Consider the following 25,819-nt stretch of genomic DNA (forward strand, 5'->3'; position numbering starts at 1 on the left):
TATTCGCCAATGTTATTCACAGCATACAGAGGGGAATCACACATCATTAATGTTTAACATGTAAAGGTTAAAACAAAACTGATTCATGCTTATGCATTCCATGGTACATGTTAACGAGCCTCAATTTCCAAGTGGAGAAGTTCTTTATCTCATTCATTCATTCCCTGGGAGTGGCGACTCAGCAAGAGATTGCCTCCTGTTCCAGGCCAGGCTGACCTATATAATGAGGTGAATGAAAGTCATAAAGTGGGTTTAAAAGCTAGCCCGGTGAGAGGACAGTGATTGTAAGAAAAATGGGGCAGAGAAGAGACTCCATCCTCACGGACTGTTACTGATTTATTGGAGCAGTGAGGGGCCCCAAACTACCTGCAGAATGTAGGTTGAGTTTATTTAGGAGGAGCTGGGGGGGGGGGGAACACACACACAGACACACGCACGCACACCCCCCACGGACACACACACACACACACACACACACACACACACACACTGCAAATGGAAGTATTTTTGACTGGGAGCAGAGTAGGTTGCTTCTGAATCCCAGGCATATTGTTCGTGCAGAGGGAGTCTACAGTCAGGCTGGGCTAAACAATTCTTTAAGGCTAGTCTCAACAATGATGATACTGGTGGGGGCAGTTGGAGAGAGAGAAGAAAGGATAGAAGGAATTGGAAGAAGGGGAGGAAGGAGTAGGAGGAGGGAGGAGAGGTTGGAGAATGAAAAGAAGTAGGAACCGAGAGGGGGCGGGGTGAGTGCAGGAGGACCAATCCTCCTGTATTTTAGAATTTTCCAAACATTACTGCGCACTGCTCAAAGTGCCTCTCCAGAACCTGGGAGAGGGCTCAGCTAGCCTCTCTCTCTTTCTCTGAGCCTGCCTAGGCGGTCCAACCCCGGGGCGAGGGCGCAGCGGACTACAATTCCCGGCGTGCCCCAGGGGCGGGGCGGGCCGTGGGCGGGGCTTTCAGCTGCCACAGCAGGCGGGCGGTACCGAGTGGAGTCGGCGGTGCCGAGCTCCCGGATGTGGAGCCGTTGGGGCGGCGGCGTGGGAGGAAGATGGACGCGCTGGAGAAGGGGGCCGCCACGTCGGTGCCCGCCCCGCGTGGACGGCCGTCCCGGGGCCGGCCCCCGAAGCTGCAGCGCAGCCGGGGCGCGGGGCGCGGCCTGGAGAAGCCGCCGCATCTGGCGGCGCTAGTGCTGGCCCGCGGCGGCAGCAAAGGCATCCCGCTGAAGAACATCAAGCGCCTGGCGGGGGTTCCGCTCATTGGCTGGGTCCTGCGCGCCGCCCTGGATGCGGGGGTCTTCCAGAGGTGCGCATGTGCGGGAGCGGGGTCCGGGGGTCGGGGGTCGGGGTCCCCAGGCCTGACCCTGGACGGCCCCGGCTGATGGGCACCAGTCACCTCTGGGCTGCGCTGACTGTCGGGCGCTGCAAGGCCAGGGAGGCAGCAGATGCATGAATGGAGTCCAGAGTTGGGGCTTGACAGCCTGGAGAGTCTTCCCCCACCTTTGAAAAAAAAAAAAATACTCTAGCTGTGAGGCTGTGAGTCAGCACTATGCGGGAAGCTTCCTACGTGTGTACGAGGTATGACTGTTTCATGGGTGTGAATGGCTTTCACCCACCTCTTGAACTTTGGCCTCACTAATGGCCGTTTTATTTCTGCATCATTTTGGCTTCTACCAGATTGATCAGGAGTTACAAGTTGATGCCATTCATCAAAGAAGGAAGATAAAATCCTTTGCCAAAAATAAATTTAAACGCACATGCCTAATTGTGCTTTATTTATTGCTGCCTTCTAATGGTTTGAATTTTAAGATGATTGATTCTGAAGACTATTAATTCTCCATATTACATAGGCAGATTTTTCATCCTACCAACTTCGTTTAAAACTGAGATAGCAGAAGGTATACATTTATTAATTTTCTGTGTGTTTAAACCCAAAGGAAGCTCTGGGTGGAGCCAAGCAAATAGGGCTGGCATTCTGAAAATAACATGTAATAGGAAGTGTGCAAAGCAGAGATAGGGGAGTACTGGGGATTTGGTTCAGTTCGGTAAACATTTTTATAGCCCCACTTTTTGCTGTACTCAAGAAATAGCAAGATGGCCCGTGCACAGTTCTATCCCATATGGAGGTCAGGTTTGGTTTTGGTTTTTGTGTTTTTAACCCTCTCAGAATACAGACTGCAGAGAAGTGAGAGTGTGTATAGGCCACAGTGGGAAAGTAAAATCTTACATTCATGCAAGGGAAGACAGATCAAAGTCATTTTGACAGTAGATTGAGAACAAAGTTATTGTTTATGATTCAGGTCACACGTCAGGAAATGACTTTTAAAGTAGACTCATAAAGGGTAATGGCAGAATTGGGAAAATGGCCCAGCGCTGGAGGACATGCTCTGTTCTTCCAGAGGACCCAAGTTCAGCTCCCAGCACCATTGTTGGGTAGCTCACAGCTGCCTGAAACTTCAGTGCCAGGAGATCCGATACCCCTTTCTGGTCTCTGGCCCTTCCCCTCACATGCAGATATCCACACATACACAGTCTCTGAGCAGGAGAGTGGGTAGAGGGCTTGCCTTGCAAGCTTGAGAAACTGAGTTTAATTCCCTGAATCCACGTAAAACCCAGGTAGGGACTTTGCATGCATCTAATTACAGCAAGGCAGGAGGTGGAGAAAGGGCATCTGGGAACTTGTGGGCCAGCCAGCCTGCTGTATCCAGGGAAGAACAGAAGAGATCCTGTCTCAAGGTGAAGGGTGAGGACCAATCCCTGAGGTTGCCCTGTGACCTCCACACATACCGTGGCACTCATACCGGCACCCACACAAACACGAACATACACAAAAGAGGGTGTCTTTTAAGTACAGTAGTTAGGGTTAAGGACAACAGATCTTGTATTCAGCAAACGCTGCCTACCTACTGTGTGACCGGTCCTGCTCTGTCCTGAGCCAGCTGGAGCCAGTCTAAATGGAATCATGACAGTTGCAGCCCTGCTTGCCTGCTCTAGAGCCACCAGCAGCCACAGACACTGGCAGGAAGAGAAAGACTTATTGACCACAGGCCAGCAGGTGGAAGATGGCAGATTGTCACCCCTGTTCCATTTCTCTGGAGGTGGCACTATAAAGCTCATGCAGGGCTTCTGAGGAGTCTGCCTTTAGCTCCGGTCAAGTGGGCACTGGATGGTGGTGCATTTTCCTGCCTGTCGATTCCCTGGATGCTTTGACATGCAGATGTCAGCAGTCATCAGCAGGCATTCCTGGTCCTTGTAAACCTGAAGAAAGGTGACAGATAGGAGTTGATGTGGCTGATGCTGGTCTTTGACAGGTTCCTTTGCAGGCAAGGCTGTCCTTAGTGTTAATTCTTTGGGGAATAAAGTAAGACAAACACTGAAAAACACACCTGCTAGTGTGTGCCAGGAACCATGTAGTCCAAGTCCCTCTCTGTCTCCGAACTTCCTGGCCGCCATGGGTCGTGTCTCTGCTCCACGGAGCCCTCCCCACCATGATACTCTGCCTTAGCACAGGCCACGGTGTTCGACCTCAGAAAGTGGGCCAGAACAAATCTTCTCTCCAGTTCTCTTCTAACTGTAACCACCACAGCTGAGAAGCATGCAGAACACAGCCATATGTGTGGTGTCGGAAGATATCCCTATTGTAATGACCCTAAAGTAGTGCCTGGGGGTGGTATGCTCTGCCACAAGAATTTTCAATTTCTTGTTTCTGGACATGCTGTCCCTTTCTGATGTCAAGCAGAGTGTCATGAGAACCACCAGCCTCTGCACACATGACCATAGTCTCTGGCAGTTAAGGCCACATTCCTAACTTTGGCCCCCTTATAACCTACTCACCTGAGAAGATGCATTACTTTTAGTAGAATGGACTGTTTGCTCCAGCGAGATCATGATGGGCTCATAAACCTTAAAATCCTCCCTTACAGAATGAATCTTCACAGTGGAAGGAGAGAACAGACTCCTGCATACACTGAGGCATTTGTGTGCCCCAGCCCCTGCACACTGCATCCATAAAGTGAGAAAACAACACAGCTCCCTTTAAGAGTGATCAGTTTCAGAAGAATCAGCTTCTCTGTAGCAGTCCTCCATCTGTATAGGACGTGGTCTTCCATCCGTGTAGGACGTGGTCTTCCATTCCTGTAGGATATAGTCCTCTTTGCATGTACGATGTGAGGCGTTACTGGTCTGGATGGTGACTTGTATTCCTTTGAGCTGCCTCTGGGCAGCCTCTAGGGACCTGCCAGGATGAATTGGGTAATAGAAGGCAATAGACCAGTACTGCTTCCATCAGTCTCTGCCGACCGCTCTGACCAGTAGTCCTGTATTTGCCGTGTGTGCCCCATTTTGGGGCCAGCAGTGTGGGGTGGGGTGGTGCAGACCACAGTGGTAACCATGATACCATAGCCTTTCTGTACCCCAACATTTCCCCTACAGGATGTACTTGAATGTATATCTGAGAGAGAGGTTCCTTGAGGATTAAGGGAGATGATGTGTGCTCAGCCCTGGTGTAACACTGAGTTTTCCTTGTATATATATTTTCCTACCTCCTATAGACCAATCTGTTACTTCCCTTGGGCCATGGTTCCTTTGCTTATAAACTGAGAATTAGTAACCCTGAAAATGCCCTGACAGCCCTTTGACGTTAAACAGTTAGTGGAAGCATGTCTTTATTGTGTCTTTCAGCTTTCTGCAGACCTTTGACTTTAAACAGTTAGTGGAAGCATGTCTTTATTGTGTCTTTCAGCTTTCTGCAGACCTTTGACTTTAAACAGTTAGTGGAAGCATGTCTTTATTGTGTCTTTCAGCTTTCTGCAGACTTTTTCTAGAGGGGGCCACACACTGTGCATTGCCAGTTTTTCAGGACAGATGGCCTTTGCTGTAAAGTCTCAGTTCTGAGTCTGTGTGTAATAAAACTGGCCAGGGCACTGTCCATGAAGAAATGTGGCCATTCGCCAGTAGGACATTATAAACAGTGAGGAGGAGACACTGCCCTGCTCATTCTGGTGACCCATGTATCTTAGATCCTCAATTAAAATGTATAGACTGGAATTGAACTGGCTCTGTGGGACCCTTGGAGGGCTTTGGAGCATCCCCCTCCCTGCAGCTCTCACTTGTCTTCCTTTGCAAAGGAGCAGGTAGAAACTTACAGCAGCCTTCTGTGAGTTTTTCAGGACCAGAGGAGACTGGGAATTTTGTTCAAGGCCCTGCTTTGGCTCAACCTGCATGTATATGATGGAATTTAACAGAACTTTTCCAGATTACTAAACTCTGCTGCTAAGATGGCTGGCAGTCCCCCAAAAGGCGGGTGAGCGTGTTCACTAGAGAACCATTCCTCTCATCTTTAGAAGAATCTTGATTTTTCAACCAAGCATGAGCGGTGGTATGAGCAAAGCTGAGATCAGGTTGATCTTTTGAATCTTGTACAACACGGTGAAAATCAACATACATTTTTGTTTCACTTGTAAGCCTGAGGACTTAAGATTTGTGAGGGCCCTGGGCTCTGTTATCACCCCTGAAATGACACTCTGTGGTTGAAAATAACTGCACAGGCACCGTGGCTGATGCTCTGTGTGTGGAGTTAGGTAGAGTGTGACTCCTTCCAGACAAAAGCTGTTCACTTGGACCTTGACATTTTCTCTCCTGGAGTTGTTTTTGTCCTGTCTGGTCATTCTTATTCATCTTTAACTTTTGCCCATTTCCTGATACCCCTCAACCAAAGAGAGATCTGTCCACCTGGTCCCTTTAGTAGAGAGGACCATTGTGTTAAGTGCGTTGTATGTGCTGTGTTCCTTTAGTAGAGAGGACCATTGTGTTAAGTGCGTTGTATGTGCTGTGTTCCTGTCCCCAGTGCTGCTGTCACACACGACATGCACAAAGCTTTGAGCCAGTGTGCAGTCCTTTGTTACCTCTTCTGTTTCAGTGCTTTGAGAAACTAGCAGTTTCCCTCTTCTTTCTGCGGCAGTGACTTATATTTAATGCTTTTAGCCATAGGCGTACAGAGTCATCACCACCATTGTGCTGGAGCTGCCGCTGCGCTGAAACCACCCACCTTTCATTCATTCATCAAACACAGTCGAGCCCATGGTAGTCAACAAGGACTGTAAAGGGTGCGGGGAAAGGAAAGGCATTAGAAGGAGCATTCTTACTTAGTTGGTTCTCATGCCTCTCTGACAGTTTAACAGGAATTACAGCATTGCATGGGCCCGTCTCTAATGAAAGGCCAAGAGTTTGAGAAAAGAGACTGCCCTGCATTAGCTGTCATACCCCAGGGTCCAGTGTGGTGCCTGGGACAACAGATCAAGAAACACATTTCAAGAAAAAAAGGGATGAGAAAAAGATAAAAGGGAGACAAGCCGACAAATTCATCATTTTTGTTTTTAATTTATCTTGCAAACATTTAAAAAAAGATCTCTAAAACCTCCAAGTTGAATGAATCATTGCTCAGTTGTTCTTCAGCTGTAAACTAAATGCCAGGAGATGTGTGCTTTCATTTGGTTCATCCCCTCCACCTTCACTTCCAAAATCCAGTGCAGTTCCTTCATTGGTGTTTCACTTGGTTATATACTGTTGCCAAAAATAATAAATAAGTAAATAAATAATCTGTCACCAAACTATTTACAGTGCAGAATAAAATCATGAGTGCCTTTCCTTTGCATCAACTACCATGAGTAAGTGCCAAAGACATGACCACTAGCCTGTAGCCAAGTTGGTTACCAGGCTTCTTTGAGAGAAAGAAATGGGGGCTTACTGACTTTATCTGTAGCAAATCTTTCTCTGTCCCACTAGCTACCTCCCAAACAATGACAAGATTCCTTATTAACTATGAAAATTCGGCCTTAGCTTTGGCTTGTTTTTAACTAGCTCTTATAACTTAAATTAATTCATTTCTATCAATCTATGCACTGCTACATAGTTTGTGACTTTTAGTTCTCCTCCTGCATGTCCAGCTTCCTCTATATCCAGCTGGCAACTCCCCCTTACTTTTTCACAGAGCTCTCTGTTCAGAAGTCTGCCAATATATCCTGCCTAGCTGTTGACTGTTTAACCTTTCATTAAACCAGTCACACTGACATATCTTTACAGAGTGTAAGCAAATATCTTGCAGTATTTCCTCCTTTTTGTCTAAGTAAAAAAGGTGGGGTTAACTCTGTCATAGTGAAATTAAATACAATAAGAACAAATTTCAGGTAAGAATTTCATTTGCAATGTCCAGGTCATTTGTATTTGGCTATTTCAGAGAAAATACTCTATTATCTCTCTTTTCTTGATGAGTCCAAAGTTTTATACCTAAACCACTTTTTATCATAACTTGTATTACCAATCTAAAACTATATTTTTAAACCTCAAAACATTTTCTTAGATAAACAACTTAAGCTTTTATGTTTCTCAGCCTTTTAAACTTTACATCTTTCTTTTGTAATTTTTTTTTTAAAAAAATTGATAACAAGGAAAACTGTAAAACTATAATCATTTAGCCTTCAACCCCATCAAAGACCCAAGAAAGATATAATATTACCTGAGTAAAGGGGAAATTCAGAACAAACAACTTCTAAAGCTGTAGAAACTACAGAGTCTTCGGCCTAGCCAGTCACCCAAGATTCTTCTGTCACATTGGGGCATCCATCATCAGCCTACAAGCCTATAGTTTTTGACAGACTTTTTTTATGAAGCAAGAATTTTGACGGACTGTCCTACCTTATCGTGGCAAAATTCAGCTGTCCCTTTTGTGCCCTGCTTGTCAAGTTTGGAGAGCATATTGTCAGCAGTTGAAGCAAGGGCAGTTTTTTGCTCAGTGCTAATCTTTGCCACAAAGAAAATAAATTCCATATAGAGTTTCTTCAATTCCCATAATTTTCTCTGAAGTACACTGGTGATGCCAGGGACAAATGTGTCTCATAGTCATGAAAAGCCTTATGTTATTAAAACATCTTAAATACCATATTCTGTAGATCTCTGAAGTGTTTGAGGACCACCTATCTATCTAAAATACATCTCAGACCTTGAAAACATACCTAACATGACTACAAATTTGATTGTTATAAGTCACTGAAAACTAACCTGTGTTTCTTTATTATCCTAAATAATTTTTAATAATAACTTTCAAGAACTAGAAATTTACATTACATTGTTAATTGAGGTGTACAGATACAATACCTTAAACAAAAGTATAAACATATGTATAGTGTGTTTTAACAAAAATAACCTTAAATTTGTATCAATATACAAAAATACTTTAAATGAGAATAGAAATATATATATATATATGTATATACAGTATAACAGAATAACCTTACATTTGTATCAATATGCAAAAATTTATACCAGTGTAAAATACTTAAGACTAATAGTTACTTTTTTTTTGGTTTAAAAGTGGATCCTATATTCTACCTTTTATCCTATTATTCCTATATCCTCCTTTTCTTTTCAGAATGAGATCCCTGAATCTAATCTTCTTTGCTTAGTTTCCTCCTTGACTATGACCGTTAACAACTTAAGTCAACCCACCTAAAGAATAGTAAACATCCATATCTACCAAACAACCAAAACACATCCATCCCACCTCTTGGGAATGTGGGTGTCATGTTTTCTGGACTGGTTTCTGTTGTCTGGAGGTGACTGCATCTTAAGGAGACCCTGAGAAAATTGAGATAATGGTCAAGTCCCGAGAGTGCTATCTGTTGTTCAGTCTCTGTGTGATGGGAAAGTGCAGCAGGGCTTATCTGAAGTCCTGGCTGGAGCAGTCTTTGAGGCTGGACCATCTTGGCTAGTTATCTTGAAATAACCCCGAGCAGTTTGCAGTCCAAAGCTGATCTTTGGGTGGTGTTTTCCAGCTTAGTGGCGTTACCACAGTCCAGGTCGAGTCATCCTTGTGGAGACTTCAAAGGTCATTGTTAGGAATGGTGATGGCCCATTGCAGAAAAATTAAACATTTTAAATGTCATATGCAGATCTCAGGTTAAAGAACCACAATTTGTTAAGTACATTAGGAGTATACAAACTTGATTCCTAGTTACCTGATTTAGACTCAAACCCTAAATCATAAACAGGAAGCTAGATGAAGCCTTTTTCTAGAATTAGTTAGTACTCTATATGATCATTAATATCTTGACAGAAAATTTAAATGTATATATATATACATACATATATATATATATATATCTTATAAAATTTGAGATAATATTTATACCTTAAGGTAATTTTTAAAGAGTCAAAGTAAAACCAAAGGATTGTAAGATTAGTGGCAATCGAATAGTTCCTTAATTGGGATTTTTCTTCTGTTCCATACCAGGTGGCTTCTCTGACATGAGACAATATATTTTGGACTTTCCTTTAACAAACATGCTTGGGTTAAAAGAAGGGGAGAACCACATTCCCAACCCCAAAGCTAGCTTTAAATTTTAATTGAACAGGGACTACAAAAGGACTATTCGCCTTTTATGTCTAAAGAGAAGAGCAGAGATAAATATTTGGGAAGGTTTATGAAACTTTATTCTAATGGAGATGTGCTGCATCATTAGGCCATTTATTGTTTTCCTTGGGACATTTTCTCTGGATGATTCATGCTTTTTTTTCAGATATTTCATTTTTCCAGTGGTCTTCAGATTCCTTACTTGGATGTCTTTATTCTCTTAGAAAAACAAAAACAAAACCCTGCCTAACCCTAACTTTGGGGAATCTCCTTTTGGCAGCTTATATCAGATCAAATGAAAGGCATTTGTTAGTCTTATAAGTTAGTTTAGACTGAATGGTCATGCTATTTGATGAACTATTTATTATCTCTTCTAATCAGGAGGTCTCTTCTGTTCAGATCTAATCCTTTCAATTTTGATGGTATCCATAGCTTTTCTTCTGTGGAAACAAAAGCAAAATCTCTTCTGCAATGCATATTCTGGTTTCCATTGTGAGGTCAACACATCTTTAAAGTATACAGACTGATTTAACTCAGCAGGATTTTTCCTACTATTCAATTTCTCTTCACAGCTGTCATTCCTTTCTCATTAGCATTTTAAAAATTTAAAGTTGATAAAGCATTGTTCAGTCTATCTCTTGGGGTATTTATTGCCCCTTTCCTTTTATTAAGAATATCTTTTAGAGTTTGATTAGATCTTTCTATAACTGCTTGCTCTGTGGAATTGTGTGGTATACCTGTAAAATGCTTTATGTTATAATATGCAAAAATCCTTCATTTTACTAGAGACATATGCTGGAGTATTGTCAGTCTTAATTTGTACAGGTATCCCCGTGATGGCCATAAACCTCTAATAAGTGTATAATTACAGAATCAGCCTTTTCAGAACTCAGAGCAGTTGCCCATTGAAATACTGAATATGCATCTATGGTATGGTGTATATGTTTTCATTTTCTAATCTCTGCAAAATGAAACTCATTTATTTGCAAAATTTCATTTTTTTTTTTTGAGTAACCTTTGAGTTACTTCCTGCAGGTAGTGGAGTTTGGTTACACAGAGAACAAGTAAGACATTCCCTTATCGTTTCCTTGCCTTCTTGCTACACGATAGAGAAACTTTTCTTCAAATCTTTGCTGTTAATATGGTGTTTGCATATTTCCTACCAATAACTGATCAGTTTAAACATTACTTTGTGCTAGAGGTCCCTCTAGACCAGTATGAGATCTGATATGTGCTATACATACAAGAGATCATTTCTGTTTCTGATTATTTCTTGTAATTGAATGAATAACAAAGCTGATTCTGAATCATCTGGAAAAAGTTCAGCAGTTTCAATATTTAAAAAAAACCTTTTTCTACATATTGAGAGTTCTCCCAGACATGTTTATCAGTTCATCATTTTAAAGGTAGGACTGTTGCTACCTTTTAAAGACCAACTATTATTGTTCCCTGCTTATGTACAACCTGAACAATCTGGCTGTTCTTGATAATAACTTCTTTTATGGTTTACTCCTGAGATTGGAGGAATCTTAATCTGTGTTTTTTATTGCTGTAACAAATCATGTCCCCATAAATTCATTGCTATACTAGCCACATGTGGCCTTAATTTTCCTCACTGTCCTTCTGGCCCTATACCCTCAACCATTTGTGAAATATTTTGATCACATTTTGACACCCCCCAAGACTGACTATACAGTTTACTTTGAATCAGAGGACAGTGCAAGCTACTAGCTGACCAAAATTAACCATAGAGATTTTGGAGAACTGAGGACAGATAGAGAGACACAGAAAGTAGTAGGATTGGAACTTAGAGTCTCAGCCCTTTTTTGGATTGAGGAAGGAGAGAGGAGGTTATTGGTTGCTTCGTTCCTGCTTTTCTAATCAGTCAGGTTCTTAACCCAATATCTGATGCCTGAGTTTTTTATTGATAAAGAATAATAGATAAACATTTCATCTGGAGACCCACATTGGGCACCATGTGTAATGAATGCGTCTTTTTCTCTCCCGCAAGCCAGCTCCCAAATAATTACATAGAGATTATTAAACCAATCACAGTGACATATCTTTACACAGTGTAATCAAATATCTCACAACACTTCTCCTTTTGTTTAAATCCTCAGTTGTGTGCCTTTATGGTGTGTGTGTGGGGGGGGGGGGGCGGGGGTTATGTGCATGGAAGGCAGTGCACAGAAGCCAGAGGAGAGTCCTGTGGTATCATTCTCTACCTTATTCCATGAGACAGGGTCTCTCACTGAGTTGAAGCTAGCCTGGCGATCATCAATTGCCACCCTCTTCTTTCTGTTCTTCACCTTGCAACCACACCTGGCTCTGTTTTAACATACGGGCTATTGATTTGAACTCAAGTCCTTATGTTTGTATAGCAAACCCAATCTCTTACAGAACCATCTCCCAGCCCTTAAATCCACTTTCTACAAATGCTGAAGGGAATGTTTGGACTTGATAAATGAAATCCAGAGGTTGGGAATTTTTCCTTACTTTCTTAGGTGACCTTGGACATATGGCATGGATACTCTTTTTCTCTTGCTTAATGCTCAATGAATGGGAAGGAAAGAAAAGACTATATGCACATGACAGACTGCAAATCTTGAAAAATCTACGTGCAATCATTATTAAAACACTGTGACTCGAGTAATATTTACGTCTTCTATTTTTAGGAATGGGAGTTTGTGAAGGCTCGGAAACAGGACTTGAGTAGAGTTTGCCCTACAGAGAAGCACTTTGCTTTCTGTCTTGGCCTTACAGAATCAAACAGGCAGCTGTGCTGTGGTGACTGCAGGTAGACATTCCCCACCCAGACAGTCATGGTCTAGATCATCAGTGGTTATTGCTCGGGTATCCACTGCTCACTGTCTTAAAAATGAAGTTGGATTTTCTGATCCCTGTGCACGCACATCTGGACACTACTCTCTTCTAAGCTTAAAACTATCACAGTTAAGCTGTCAAGTTTATTTCTACACATGAATTAGTCTTGTATGGAAGATAGTTTGTGTTTAAATTGGCACTATAAAGTAGAATCACCTTCGACTCACCTTAGATTTGACTTCTGGTGCTATCTTGCTTATTCTGTGGCCATCTTCAAAACACTGAGTTCACTTTTTCCTAGTTCATAGAATTATAATCTGGAGCTCTCTAAATGACAGTGTATTGCATCTATTTTGACATTGTTTTGTATCTTTATTTTATTTATTTTGTTGGTGGGTTTTTGAAACAGGGTCTTCCTATGTGACTTTGGCTGGTGTGAATATTGGAAACATCACCTCCACCCCCACTCTGCTCCTGAGCCTTGAGGGTCCATGCGCGGACCATGACGTCTAGATTAATATTGCTGTAATTGCACAAAAGCTTTTCCAGCACCAGGTTGCGGGCATTAATGCAGAGCTCTGTCTTACTGTTGGCAGTCTCTTCTGGTGACTTGGATATTTAACTTTCTTTTTACTGTCCAAACAGTGTGTGGGTCTCAACAGACCATGATGAAATTGAAAATGTGGCCAAACAGTTTGGGGCACAGGTTCATCGAAGAAGTTCTGAAACGTCCAAAGACAGCTCTACCTCACTAGACGCCATCGTAGAATTCCTTAATTATCACAATGGTGAGTCTGACTACTAGATTTACATTGTATGTGATCTGTAGCCATGTTTACCATTACACAAGATGTGGGTTAACATCTCATTTAAGATCTCAGTATCGCATGATGACCGGGACTGGGTGGGTGCAACAGCTTGTCTTTGTTTTTCTCCAGAGGTTGACATTGTGGGGAATATCCAAGCCACGTCTCCATGTTTACATCCCACGGACCTTCAGAAAGTTGCAGAGATGATCCGAGAAGAAGGCTATGACTCTGTCTTCTCCGTTGTGAGGCGCCATCAGTTTCGGTGGAGTGAAATTCAGAAAGGAGGTAACTCGGCTCACTGTACTGAAAGTCAGGTTTTGTTCTGGTTTGTGATGTAGCACCATTAGCAGTAGGAGAGCGAAGGAGCAGTGAGAGTGCTCGGTGCACAGCCACAGAGGCAGTGGCAGGTTATTCCAGTCTAGACATTGTTATAAAGCAACATGGTAAAAACCAGACTAACTCAGCCCCCGCCTCTTTAGACATCCTGGCTGTTTCTGTTAGTGGCAAAGCAGAACTCGTTAGGTTTTAGACCAGCTCCTTTTGTGTTGGTTCTTGGCCTGTCAGATAAACACCAAGCCACACCAACCCTCCATACTGAATTCGTGCAGCACGGATAATCCTGACATCAGAGTGTTGAGGGTGGTGTGCTGTGAGAGTCCATTGAATAAGCTCAGTATTTTAGGTTAAAGAGATGACAGGAGCAATTGCCGTCCACCTTAAGGAAGTGGGGATTGCTTGAGCAAGCGCCTCACATAAGCCAGAGTTAGTGCTGGGCACTGCTGTTTCATCTTTTCATGTACTCTTCGGAGCCCCCAGGAAGCAGAATGCTGCAGGTGGATGGTGTCTAAACCAGTCTGGTAATTGATGAGCTCTGTTACATTTCGTGTTTATAAAATCATAGCTGCTAACTGTGTCAGTTGTATAATCAGTAAGTCACATTTTCTGTGACACTTTCTGTCCTTGTTAGAGTAGATGTGCACTCCACCATGGTGGTCCTAGCACCGCTCAGGCTGCAGGTGTTAACCATGCCAAACTGATCCCCAAAACCTGTGTAAAGATGGGTGGGTGTGGCAGCCTCCTGTAAAGAGAGACGGGGATTCCTGGGAAAGTTGGCTGGCTAGCATCATCAGTCTGCCATCTCTGGGTTTGATTGACAGACCCAGCTGTACAACATGAAGTGCAGAGAACTGTAGGAAAATGCCTAAGGCAAATGTTGGGTGGGCCTGCACTCCTATGCACCACCCCCCACATGCACACACATGTGCTCTTACATGTGTGACCATCATAGCCCTGTGCACACACCCAATAGAAGGAAAAGTACACACTGCACTTCTGCAGTTCAGTGTGAATTAAGGTTCACGGTTTCTGTCAATATCATATACTTACTGAATGTTGAGATGAGATGATAGTGTTTCCTCCTGAAGCGCTGTCATGGAGGTGCTGTCTTCTGTCTTCCACACTTCCCTCTCAGCAGTGCAGCCACCATCCTATGGTTATTTCTGCAAGTGTAGCACGTAGTCTTCCTCGGGCTGCTCACAAAGTCCGTGTCTTCTCTCCCCCCATTGTGTGGCAGTGTTTTCTTAGTTCCCTTACAGTAGGCTGGAAACTGCCGGCAGCAGTGAAACTGTCCCAGACATTGGCCTTGCTTTGCTCTACAGTGTTTTCTTTGTCTCTGTCTGGAATCCATTCTGTTAGTTTTGAGTAGTTTCCGGTTTGTGTTTCCCAGTCTGCTCTGCTCTCCCTACTTCTCTGCCTGCTTTTGAGCAATCCCAGCTGGCCTGAGGGTGTTAACTCTCTTCAGCCAGTTTTAATCATTGAATGACTTCAGGGTTTTTGTTGTTGTTGTTGTTGTTGTATTTCTAGTCTGCATATTTGAGTTTGTTTTGGGGAATTCCATTCCCTGTTGAAATTTCCATGCTTATGCATTTTCAAGATCTTTCTTTTACGTCTTTAGTATATATATGGCAGTTACTGGAAAGTTCTTGGTGCAAATTTCAGCACTTTTGCTCTTTTCGCTGAGTCATTTCTCCTGCTGCTTGTCCTCTTGAATGTGACCTTCCTGTTTCTGCTTCTCTGGGCATCTCCTGGCATGTTGTGCACCTGCCACAGACACTGGAACCCACATTTTCCTTCAGGAAGGACTTACCTCCATCTCTGAGACACAGAGATAAGGGGCTGATATGGTGGTCCAGAGAGAAGTTGTACTAGACTCACTCTGGAATCCCAGTCCACTGCTCAGTATGGTGCTAATTATGGGAAGGTCTCGTAGCTTCAATTGGCCCCCAGTCAACCACTGTAGACAGTGTAGGAGACACCACATCACACAGGGCTGTAGGACAGGAGACGCCATCACACAGGGCTGTAGGACAGGAGACGCCATCACTCAACTGTAGGACAGGAGACGCCAGCCATCACACAGGGCTGTAGGACAGGAGACGCCATCACTCAACTGTAGGACAGGAGACGCCAGCCATCACACAGGGCTGTAGGACAGGAGACGCCATCACTCAACTGTAGGACAGGAGACGCCAGCCATCACACAGGGCTGTAAGACAGGAGACGCCATCACACAGGGCTGGCTGTAGGACAGGAGACGCCATCACACAGGGCTGTGTGGACAGGAGACGCCATCACACAGGGCTGGCTGTAGGACAGGAGATGCCATTACACAGGGCTGTAGGACAGGAGATGCCATCACACAGGTCTGTAGGACAGGAGACGCCATCACACAACTGTAGGACAGGAGACGCCGTCACACAACTGTAGGATAGGAGATGCCATCACACAACTGTAGGACAGGAGACACCATCACACAGGGCTGTAGGACAGGAGACGCCAGCCATCACACAGGGCTGTAGGACAGGAGATGACAGCCCTCTGCTGCTATGAAACTCTTGCCCAGTCTCTAGTCCGCCCACCTGCCCCCACCCCATGTAGAACATGCAATGGGAAGAATTGGGATACAGGTGTGTTCCCCGTACCTTACAGTCTGTACACATCTATGAATCTGAACCTTCCCTCAGGTCTTCACACAGCAGACTCCCTCTGCTTGTGCCCAGTGTGAGCTTGCTCACCTGCCCTTATACTCCATAAAGTGTCTCCTGGGAGAAGGGTTTGTTCTGCCCCATCATGTTGAGTCTCCTGGACTTTTAGCTGCCTGTCTACATTTCTGTTGCAAGGTCCCTGAAGGGGAGAGCTTCCTCGTCTGCATCTCCAGGCGCTTATAAAGTGTTGCCATTGGCTATTCAAACATATTTGCTGGATTTTCCTACTTTGTCAGACACCAGTTGGATGGTCCAGAACATGGTTAGGGAGGGAAATGGGTAGAGGTTAGTCATGGGAGCATTCTCATGCCAAAGTAAAGGATTCTGAAGTGACAGCAACATGCACATGTACACATGCACATAGTATATACTGCCAAATATACATACACATGCATGTATCCCCAAACACATCTTCATATGCAGAATCTGGGGAAATGCAATGAGGGGGAAGGATACCTCCATATTGCTAGCCAGGCTCCACTGTTCCACCCATTGTACTGATTAATGTTGACACTGCTGGGCTTTCATTATCTATATTATCAATATTTATTTTTGTGGTTCATATGTTTTAAACACCAAATAAAAACATTTACAAATTTCCACTGGTATAAATAAAGCTTTGATATAGGCTAGGAGTATAGGTCAGTTGGCAAAGTATTGGCCTAGCATGCACGAGGCCCTGAGTTCAGATCAGCATTGCTAATACTGGGCATGTTGGCACATGCCTGTCGTGTCGTTCCATCACTCAGGAAGTACAACCAGGAGCATCAGAAGCTTAAGGTCATAACCGGCTGAGAGTTTGAGGCCAGTCTGGATTACAGCCAGTGATTGAATGGGAAAGTCCTTAGGTTTCCACAATCGCTCTATGAAAACACTTTCTGACCATGTTAGATGAATGCACACACACTGTATTTCTGGAGCTGGAAATACCGAGGAATGGACTAAAGAGGTCAAGTATGGAATGATATTTTATGACAAGACCCCCTTTGGGAACTGTTTGAAGGCTGCCTGCATGCCCCCAACACCACAGTACTTCTGTTAATACCCTCAACCTGAATTACTCTGAATTCTTTCATGATGTACTTTTTCTGATAGTAACTATTTACAAGTAGATACAAATTATTAGAATGTTAGCAATTGTTGCTTTAGAAGTAGCACCGTTTGCTTATGTAGATGCAGATGTATGCATTCTGAGGGGTCTTTATTTGTGCTTTTACTGAGTGAACAGTGTCTGTTCTAAGTAATGTAGACCACTGTAGCTTTTGCTTTTAGTTCGTGAAGTGACTGAGCCCCTGAACTTGAATCCAGCCAAGCGGCCTCGTCGACAAGACTGGGATGGAGAATTATATGAGAACGGCTCATTTTATTTTGCTAAAAGACATTTGATAGAGATGGGTTACTTACAGGTTTGTATATCCATTTTATCCTCTATAATGTATATCCATTATATCCACATCAATCCTCTGTGTTGTGCTGGGAGTTCTGGAGAGAAGCGGCTGTGCCAGCTCTAGAGGAAAGGTGGGGTTATTATCTGTCCTGGTCCTGCAGCTTTACCCCAAGGTCATCCTCAGAATTCACAGTGGACACCTGCAGAGTCTGTTCAGTGGACTGCTGAGTTAACGAGGGTGTAAGGGCTGAGAGCTGACAGTGTCTTACTGTTCCCATTAAGCCTTGCAGGTTGTTTGTGGTCCACATTAGGTTACAATTAGATTGTGGCTGTGTGGTTAAGTCATTTCTACTACTTTAAAACAGAAAACAACCAGTTCAGTGGTTCTGAGTGCGCATGGACCTGGTTTTCTGGAAGGCCAAATTCTAAGTCTCTTTCTGTGTCACCGTGACTGTTGCCCCATGGGCGTGCTCGCTGTTTTTGTTTTGAAAGGAGGGGACTGGCGTCTCTCCTTCTTAGATCACAGACCGGAAAATTGGTTTACTTTCATTATAGCTGCCAAGCACTCTTACCATGTGTGGGCTGTGGACAACACTCTGGTTACCCCAGCAATCTGCACAGTTGCTGAGAAACGTGGTCACACTACCCTACCTTACAGAGCTCTGAAATAAAATAATGAGGAGCTGACCCAAGTTAGGAGCACTGGCTGCTCTTCCAGAGGAGCAAGGTTCAATTCCCCGCACCTACAGCACCTACATGGCAGCTCATAACCATCTGTAATTCCAGCTCTAGCAGATTCAACACCTTTTGCTGGCCTCCTTGGGCACTGTATGCATGTGGTGCACAGACATAAATGCAAACAAAACATTCTATATACATAGAAATAAATTTTTATAAATGAAGTAATTCAAGACAGAAATAGTCCTGTTGAAATTTAGGCCCTTATTTTAGGATCAGAGGCCTGGGGAGCAGGAATGAGGAAGTGTCTTGGCTGCTCATTGATACAGCGTCAGAGGAACGGTCATACTCTTGCCCTGTACCCAGACACTGCCTCAGCCTTGACATGCGCTGTGCACCCTGGGACCTGAGGCAGTCTGTGCAGCTGTAGTTGCAGGTGTCCACCCCAGCCCTGACCAAAGACCTGAAAGTCACATGTTGCTGAAGATGAGAGTGAGGTTTGTGGAGAGGGAGCCGCTGCTCTTGTGTCAGAGTGCTGGAGGGAGGGTCTCTGCCACCTCAGTTAAGACAGGTCTGTTTTAAAGGGGACAGGGACCGGGCATGGTAGACAGAATCTGAAAAACCACGTGTTTGGCTTGAACTTTGTTTTCAGAATAATCACTGCGGGTGTGTTGCTGATATAGTGGGTTATCTGTTTTCTCAATAATGCACCCCAAATCTACGCTGCATATACATAAGTGACTCTCAGGACACTCACAGCATCTCCATTATCTTTAGGGTGGAAAAATGGCATATTATGAAATGCGAGCTGAGCATAGTGTGGACATAGACGTGGACATTGATTGGCCGATTGCAGAGCAAAGAGTTTTGAGGTAAAAGAAGGAAAAGAGCCTGTGGTAGCTGTGGGCTGGAACACAGAGCTGTTTTCAGCATGTTTAACCAGCCTTGAAGACATTGATTTGAGATAGTATTTGGACTCGGTTTCTTTGAATGGGGAAATGTGCATATAAACCACACTTATAAGTAATGACTTGTAAGCTAAGAGGTACGCTGCATGGTTTGGCTGAGCAGTGACCAGGTGCTGCTGTCGCTGCCGTGGCCAGCATGAAGGGTACGTGTTTGTACTCAGAAGTCTGTCTTGGTTTCTTTTAGATTTGGCTATTTTGGAAAAGAGAAACTGAAGGAGATAAAACTTTTGGTTTGCAATATTGATGGATGTCTCACCAATGGCCACATTTATGTATCAGGAGACCAAAAAGAAATAATATCTTATGATGTAAAAGATGCTATTGGCATAAGTTTATTGAAGAAGAGTGGCATTGAGGTATGCGATCCCTGGATGTAGCAGTATGTACTCTATGTGATTCAAGGTCAGAAACATCCCAGTAATTAAGAGATTTAAGGTTTTGCTAATTACATAAAGTCTTCAAAGTACTGCTTGATGTATGCTTAAAGAACTCTGACACTGGAAAGATGAAGGGGATTTTCCAGTTCGTTAAAATCTATCTAATCATACTCTAAACACACCTCTTCATTTTCCTTAGAACCTTGGAATGAGATATATTTCCTTAATTCTCATTGACAACTAGACAGGGCAGACACCTTGTAGACTTTCTAACCCTGACCTGTGCACAAGAATGAAATTGTTCATTCAGAATCATTTAATGTATAGTTGAATTTCTTAAAACAAAGATTAAGCCAGGCCTGCTGACACAGACCTGAAACCCAGGGACTGGGAAGCTGAGACAAAAAACAAACAAACAACAACAACAAAAACAAAAACAAAAAAATCATGAATTGAGGAACTGACTATGTAACTCAGCAAGACCTTGTCTCAGGATAAAACATGAAGAGGGCCCTGAAGATGTAACTCAGTGATAAAACATTGCCTCGCATGCTTGCACGATACCTTGGATTCAATCCACAGTTCGGGAGGGAGAAAGTTAAATAATTACAGTTCACTAGAAATCTTCGCTAGATGATGCTCTACAGCATGAGGTGGACGTTCCTTCTGAGCAGCTGTGTGTCACCTTAGTGGGCCTTAGAAGTCAAGCATGCTTTGTTTTGCTGTGATTTTCCCAACTGGCCCTTCAGAAAGCCAGAGGCCCACTCATCTGTGACTTGAGTCTTCTCAGCTTGATTTCTTATCCAGCCTATCTGATTTCCTCCCTTCTAATGGCCCTCTTCCTTTCCAGGTGAGACTCATCTCAGAAAGGGCCTGCTCCAAGCAGACACTCTCTGCCTTAAAGTTGGACTGCAAAATGGAAGTCAGTGTGTCAGACAAGTTGGCCATCGTGGATGAGTGGAGGAAGGAGATGGGCCTGTGCTGGAAAGAAGTGGCCTATCTCGGTGGGTCATTTGCAGATCTGCTTATCCTGTCAGAATAACCAGAAGGAAAAGTCCCCAAATGACTGTAGGGAAATGAATGTCCATTAAACTGCAGAGCTGAGTACTAGAATAGTCTGGGCCAGTGGGAAATGGCAATCACTGCCAAATCAGGTGACCAGAGTTCCATCCCAGGATATTCGTGGAAGAAGGAGAGAGCTGACCTTTGAAAAATGCCCTACCCTTTTAATTTCTACAGGGTTAGGGTCAGCACCTGCTTACTCCCCCCCCCACACACAAATAAATAAATAAATAAATAAGCAAGCAAGCAGCTATTCTGAAGGCTGCCATGACAGTGTGGGTTTCCCAGCACACGCCAGGGAGTGTTGGGAGTACACGGTGCCTTAGAGCTGCTACCGAGATTCATGCAACTGAAGCAGAGCACCTGGAGTTTCTAGTACACCAGAACAATTTTTACTGTTTGTTTTTTACAAGTTCCAGTTTTAAGACAGAAATTGGGGTAATGTGCCAATGATGGGGAGATAAAGAATCTGCCTAAATTGCCAAAGACTGCAGCTCCTGCACACAGTGGATGCTAACCACTGTGCTGACATCTGTGTTTATCGGCATGTTCAGATATGTCTGAGACTTTTTAGGTTACTATTAAGCAGATGTGCAGAGCGGGTCCCCACAGTGCAGGCAAGGAACCATAAACATTGTGTGTGCAGAGCTGGCCACCCCATGATGTCAGCATGGTAAGTATTCAGACAGACTAGTTGCTAAGGTGCACACTAACTACAGATCATGCATGAAGTACATACGGGCAGACCACACCAGCCTCACAGTTGCCTGAGCCCATGGTCTTGAGATGCTGGAATAGCTTTGGAACCAAATATAGAGAAAAATGTAGTTTGTTGTCGGAAGCAGCAGCCATGCAATACATAGGATCCCTGCTGTGCCCATTCTCCGTGAGGCCTCAAGGGAGCTCTCATATGACTGACCTTACATATTCAACAAATTAAACAAACATTAGAAAAAGACCCAAAGATAAACAGAAGGCTTCACATTGTGTGGGAAATGTGTCATCTATGTAGGCAGAGGCCTAGAGGCAGACTCCAGAAGACAGAGGAGCAGTGATAATCGTGCCGGGTGGTGTCCTTTGTTTGCATTTAAGAAAATGTTCCTATTGTGGATATACATGGCTTATACCAGACAACAGCAACCCTAGACTTCCTGAATCTTACCTCAGAATGTGAGCAGTGTTTGGAATGGGCGCATAGAAACACATGCCAGGGCTAGAGAGATGGCTCAGAGGTTAGGAGTGCAGGCTCTTCTCTCTGAGGACCCAGGTTTAGTTCTCAATGATAAGTCCAGTTCCAGAGGATCCAGCGCCCTCGTGGGGCATCCACAGGACCTGCGTGAGTGTGGTGTACAGACATACATGCTGGCAAAACATTGCTACACATGAAATAAAAAATAATCTTGTTAGATTTCTTGACAGTATCAGTGCTGTAATAGGCATGTTGGAGTGTGCCTGTGACCTCAGCATGGGACGGCAGCGGGATTGCAGGCTCAAGCTTACATCTCAACAACTCTCATAATAAAAGTGTAATTTCTGATAATTATAATACACACTGGGTAAAGGGAATATATACTCCACTCTCCCTCCATAGCTGGTAAGAACTTGTTCTGAATTGCTCAAGGAAAGCCCTCTTCTCACTTGTGCCTACAGGTGTTGTTTTGTTCTATCGGATTGTTGGTGTCCTCGTCACCTATGGGTTGTCGTTTGCATCATTTAGCTAGAACATTCTGTGTCTCTTTCATACATGAATGATGTTCATCTCGCTTGCAGGCAATGAAGTGTCTGATGAAGAATGCCTGAAGAGAGCGGGTCTCAGCGCCGTTCCTGCTGACGCCTGCTCCGGGGCCCAGAAGGCTGTGGGGTACATATGCAAATGCGGCGGTGGCCGGGGCGCCATCCGGGAGTTCGCCGAGCACATTTTCCTCATGATAGAGAAGGTTAATAACTCATGCCAAAAGTAGAGATCAGTGTCGTGTGGGGAAGCAGGGATGTAGGCTCCTTCAGCCACTTTGCTTTGGCTTTGGTCACATCCCACGGTGTAATTCGCAGACGCGTGATCTGATGTGTGAGATACCTGACTCTTTTCAAAGACTTTTCTCAAATCATTGTTCCAGGACCACAAGATAATTATGTCTGCTTTCCTCTGGTGCAAGGTGATTGATTACTGAGGGATTGATCTAGTGTTCCGCAGACTCTTAGAAAATGCAAGTCAGACAGCATAAACAATCAACTTTGTGTTGTATCCTGTCAAACTGTGTTTGTGTGGTTTTAATGATGCTGAGGTTTTATTTATTTTAAGGCAGTGTGTCTGGCAATTCACACCCCATGTTAATTAATAAAGTTCACAAACTCAATGAAGTTTTTGTTCTTAGAAGACACTTCCTAGGCATTTTCTTTACGTACTAGTTATGCAAGCTCAGAAGCAAGTGATTCATGAGGACTGTACTTTGTGTATCCATGCACAGAGAACACACACACACATAAATGCAGACATCTAAATCCCTTCTTGTCTTTTTGCCTGTCATGTATTGATTTAGAGAAGGTAGAATGAACCATTGGCAGCCATGGCTGAAGTAATGCTACCTTCATATACTAATCTTAGTTTTCACTGTGACCCTGTGGCCAACCCAGATTGTCCCTATTGAATTTCAAGAACGAGTCATAAATGTAGACACTTAATAAATAGGAAATGTTGCTTATGGAACATTTGCAACTCTTGCCTCCATTAAAAAGAAACTCCTATTAGTACTGATTAGAAGTAGGCCCTTCATGCTCACTGCATGTAGGCAGCAGTTCTGAGTCTGTCCCTAGAAGGCAGGCATGAGTTGAAGGAAGAGACAGGCACCTTCATCATCATTTCCTTGACCTTGACTTCCTAGCTTGTGTGGTGGGTCCTGGTTCTGTGGTTGTGTGGTGTGGCTGTTCCTGCAGTAAGCCAGAGCCTTGGACTGTCTGTGAAGTCGCTGACCCCTGCTAGGTGACAGTCTAGGTGGTGTGGTAGCGCATGCCAAACTCTCCAGCCCCTGGGAGTTCAGTGCCGTAGTGAAACCTTGACTCACACAAGGTAAGTCAAGATAGCATGCCTCAGTTTCTCCTCTGTGCCTGTTCAGACAGCAAGTTTCGAGTCTGATGCTGCCAGGTCCACACCCGTTTTTTCTAGGTCCCTTGTTCGAGCATTTGATGTTATCTTTTGCAGAATCTTCTAGGTATTCCATGCTAACCACAGAAAAAACAACTTCAGTTCAAACACTGGCCACGACGGCTTCTGATTACTGTGGGTGGTTCCAAATAGTCAAGGCTTTATGTTATTTTCAACAGTGCCCTTATTTAGTCTGTTGTCACGTTCAGTCTGTATCAGCATAAACTGCTCATTCCTCAGACACATCCTCCCACGGGAGCTAGTTAGTGTGTGAGAAAATAAAGTACACTAGGGTCCTTGTTCCAGACTCCATGGGGCGACAGTGCAGCTTCACTCTAGAAACTGGTACTTAGGTTTCCACTGCCTGAAGATGTAGTGTGCTCATCTGCGCAGACAAGAGCTTGCTCCTCCTCTCCCAACAGACAAATGTTAGACAACGGAAGTAAGACTTCTGGAGCTTGTCTGAACAGGACAACGCAGGGTCACCCTGAGAGCCTCAAACTTGCCAAAGCAGTTGCAACCAGATGCCACGGATGAGGCACTTTAGTAGTGTCTGGAAAGGAAGGCTAAATGTGGACTAGAGTGTGATCTGGGGGTGCTCACAGCAAGGGTGCCAGCGGGCTCTTACAGGACCTGGGAATCTACATGTCCATAGGCAGAGCGGTAAGATAGCCATTGGGATCCCTGACTTTCTCCTCCCTAATGAGACTACTCCAAGATGAAGACCCTCTCCTCCCCTCAGCTCAGGAGAATCTAGTGAACAGCAAAGAAGACATGAAGGGACAAGACTGGGAACACCACGGGGAGACAACCAAACTTTGGGAAGAAGCCCTGGAGGAAGAACAGGGACCAGCTTTAAGAGTGACCACTTCAGAGCACCCCCAGATTCCACTCTTTTTTTCTGGTTAAATTTAGTGTGTAGTGTTTTATTTATTTGAAAATTTAAAAAAATAAAAGTTCATAAATTTTTTGATTCCTCTCTCATACATTATATCCCAACTGCAGTTTCTCCTCCCTCCACTCTTCCTAATCCCCTCTCGCCTCTCCTCTCCCTTAGATCCACTGCTCCCTTTCCCTTTAAAAGAAAGAAAAGCAAAAGAACAGATGTCCCAGGGATATCAACTGAACATAGCATAACAGTTACAATAAGACTAGGCACAAACCCTTTTATCAAGGCTGGACAGGCAACCCAATAAGAATCTACGAGAGTAACCCTAGTTACTCTCAGAGACTTCTAGTGGTGGGGGATATAGAGCCTGGACCAGCCATCGTCTATAACCACAGAAAGGTTCCAGCAGTGAGATTGGGACACCAACCGGGTGGGAAGATTTTCAGCCTACCATCTGTCTGACCTGCTAAATGTACTGAGGTAATGGTGACATAGAACTTGTGGGAGTGGCCAACCAACTTGAGGTATAACGAGCCCAATGCCACCAGAGGGAACCCACTCCTGCCTGACATTGCCTGGATGGCCAGGAACCAGCTTCCACTTTTATACCTCATGCAATCACCAAGTCTCCAGTAAAGGAAGTGAACTGACAGACCCCTCCGGCCCCCACACAAAATAACATGCAAAACATAGGCTTTCACTTGAAAAAGAAAAGAAAATTCCCAAGCCACAGGCAAGGACCTGGAGTAATTTGATTTCCCTGGTATTTATAGCTATAGTAAAGATGTAACCCACCTCTCAGAAAGATTGACACAAACCTTTCTACTAAAAACAGATTAGTCACAGTCCCTAAAACCCCATTTTCCACAACAAAATGTCTTAGCAAAAGGCAAAAAATGAAGCTGGGCAATGGTGGCTCACGTTAGCACTAGGGAGGCAGAAACAGGCAGATCTCTAAATTTGAGGACATCCTGGTCTACAAGAGCTAATTCTAAGACAGGCTCCAAAGCTACAGGGAAACCCTGTCTTGAAAAACTAAAAACCAAAAGGCAAGAAATGTCTACATTTAAAGAGACAAAACATGCGTGGAGCCCATACTCAGGTATGGCATCAATGTTTATATTACCAGACAGCAATTTAGAAGAGCTGAGATCCGATGCCAACAGATGATGGGAAAGTCCAGATGAGTATAGTCAGTCAAGAGATAGAACCCACAAGGATGGCATAGACGGGCCATG

The 25,819-nt window shown here is 44.1% G+C and overlaps 1 protein-coding gene across 1 annotated transcript; it reads left to right on the forward strand.

Moving 5' to 3' along the window:
- The first annotated feature begins 974 nt into the window (after positions 1 to 974).
- On the forward strand, positions 975 to 22,907 carry Cmas (cytidine monophosphate N-acetylneuraminic acid synthetase). Its single transcript, XM_041639921.1, has 8 exons — positions 975 to 1,305; positions 12,874 to 13,016; positions 13,167 to 13,322; positions 17,354 to 17,487; positions 18,924 to 19,018; positions 19,299 to 19,470; positions 20,342 to 20,495; positions 22,324 to 22,907. Exons 1-8 carry the CDS (start codon positions 1,052 to 1,054, stop codon positions 22,512 to 22,514), a joined length of 1,299 nt encoding a protein of 432 aa, XP_041495855.1. The 5' UTR covers positions 975 to 1,051; the 3' UTR covers positions 22,515 to 22,907.
- The last annotated feature ends 2,912 nt before the right edge of the window (positions 22,908 to 25,819 follow it).

This window comes from Microtus oregoni, unplaced genomic scaffold, assembly GCF_018167655.1.
Source record: "Microtus oregoni isolate MIOR12 unplaced genomic scaffold, Mior012 000002F_ref0000024, whole genome shotgun sequence".
Lineage (NCBI taxonomy): Eukaryota > Metazoa > Chordata > Mammalia > Rodentia > Cricetidae > Microtus > Microtus oregoni.

Bases quoted from the DNA above. Each gene is read 5' to 3' on its own strand.
- Cmas (XM_041639921.1), top strand. From the start codon at position 1,052: ATGGACGCGCTGGAGAAGGGGGCCGCCACGTCGGTGCCCGCCCCGCGT. The intron at 13,323-17,353 runs GTAACTCGGCTC...TTTTGCTTTTAG, and splicing joins GAGTGAAATTCAGAAAGGAG to TTCGTGAAGTGACTGAGCCC. The intron at 17,488-18,923 runs GTTTGTATATCC...CATTATCTTTAG, and splicing joins TAGAGATGGGTTACTTACAG to GGTGGAAAAATGGCATATTA.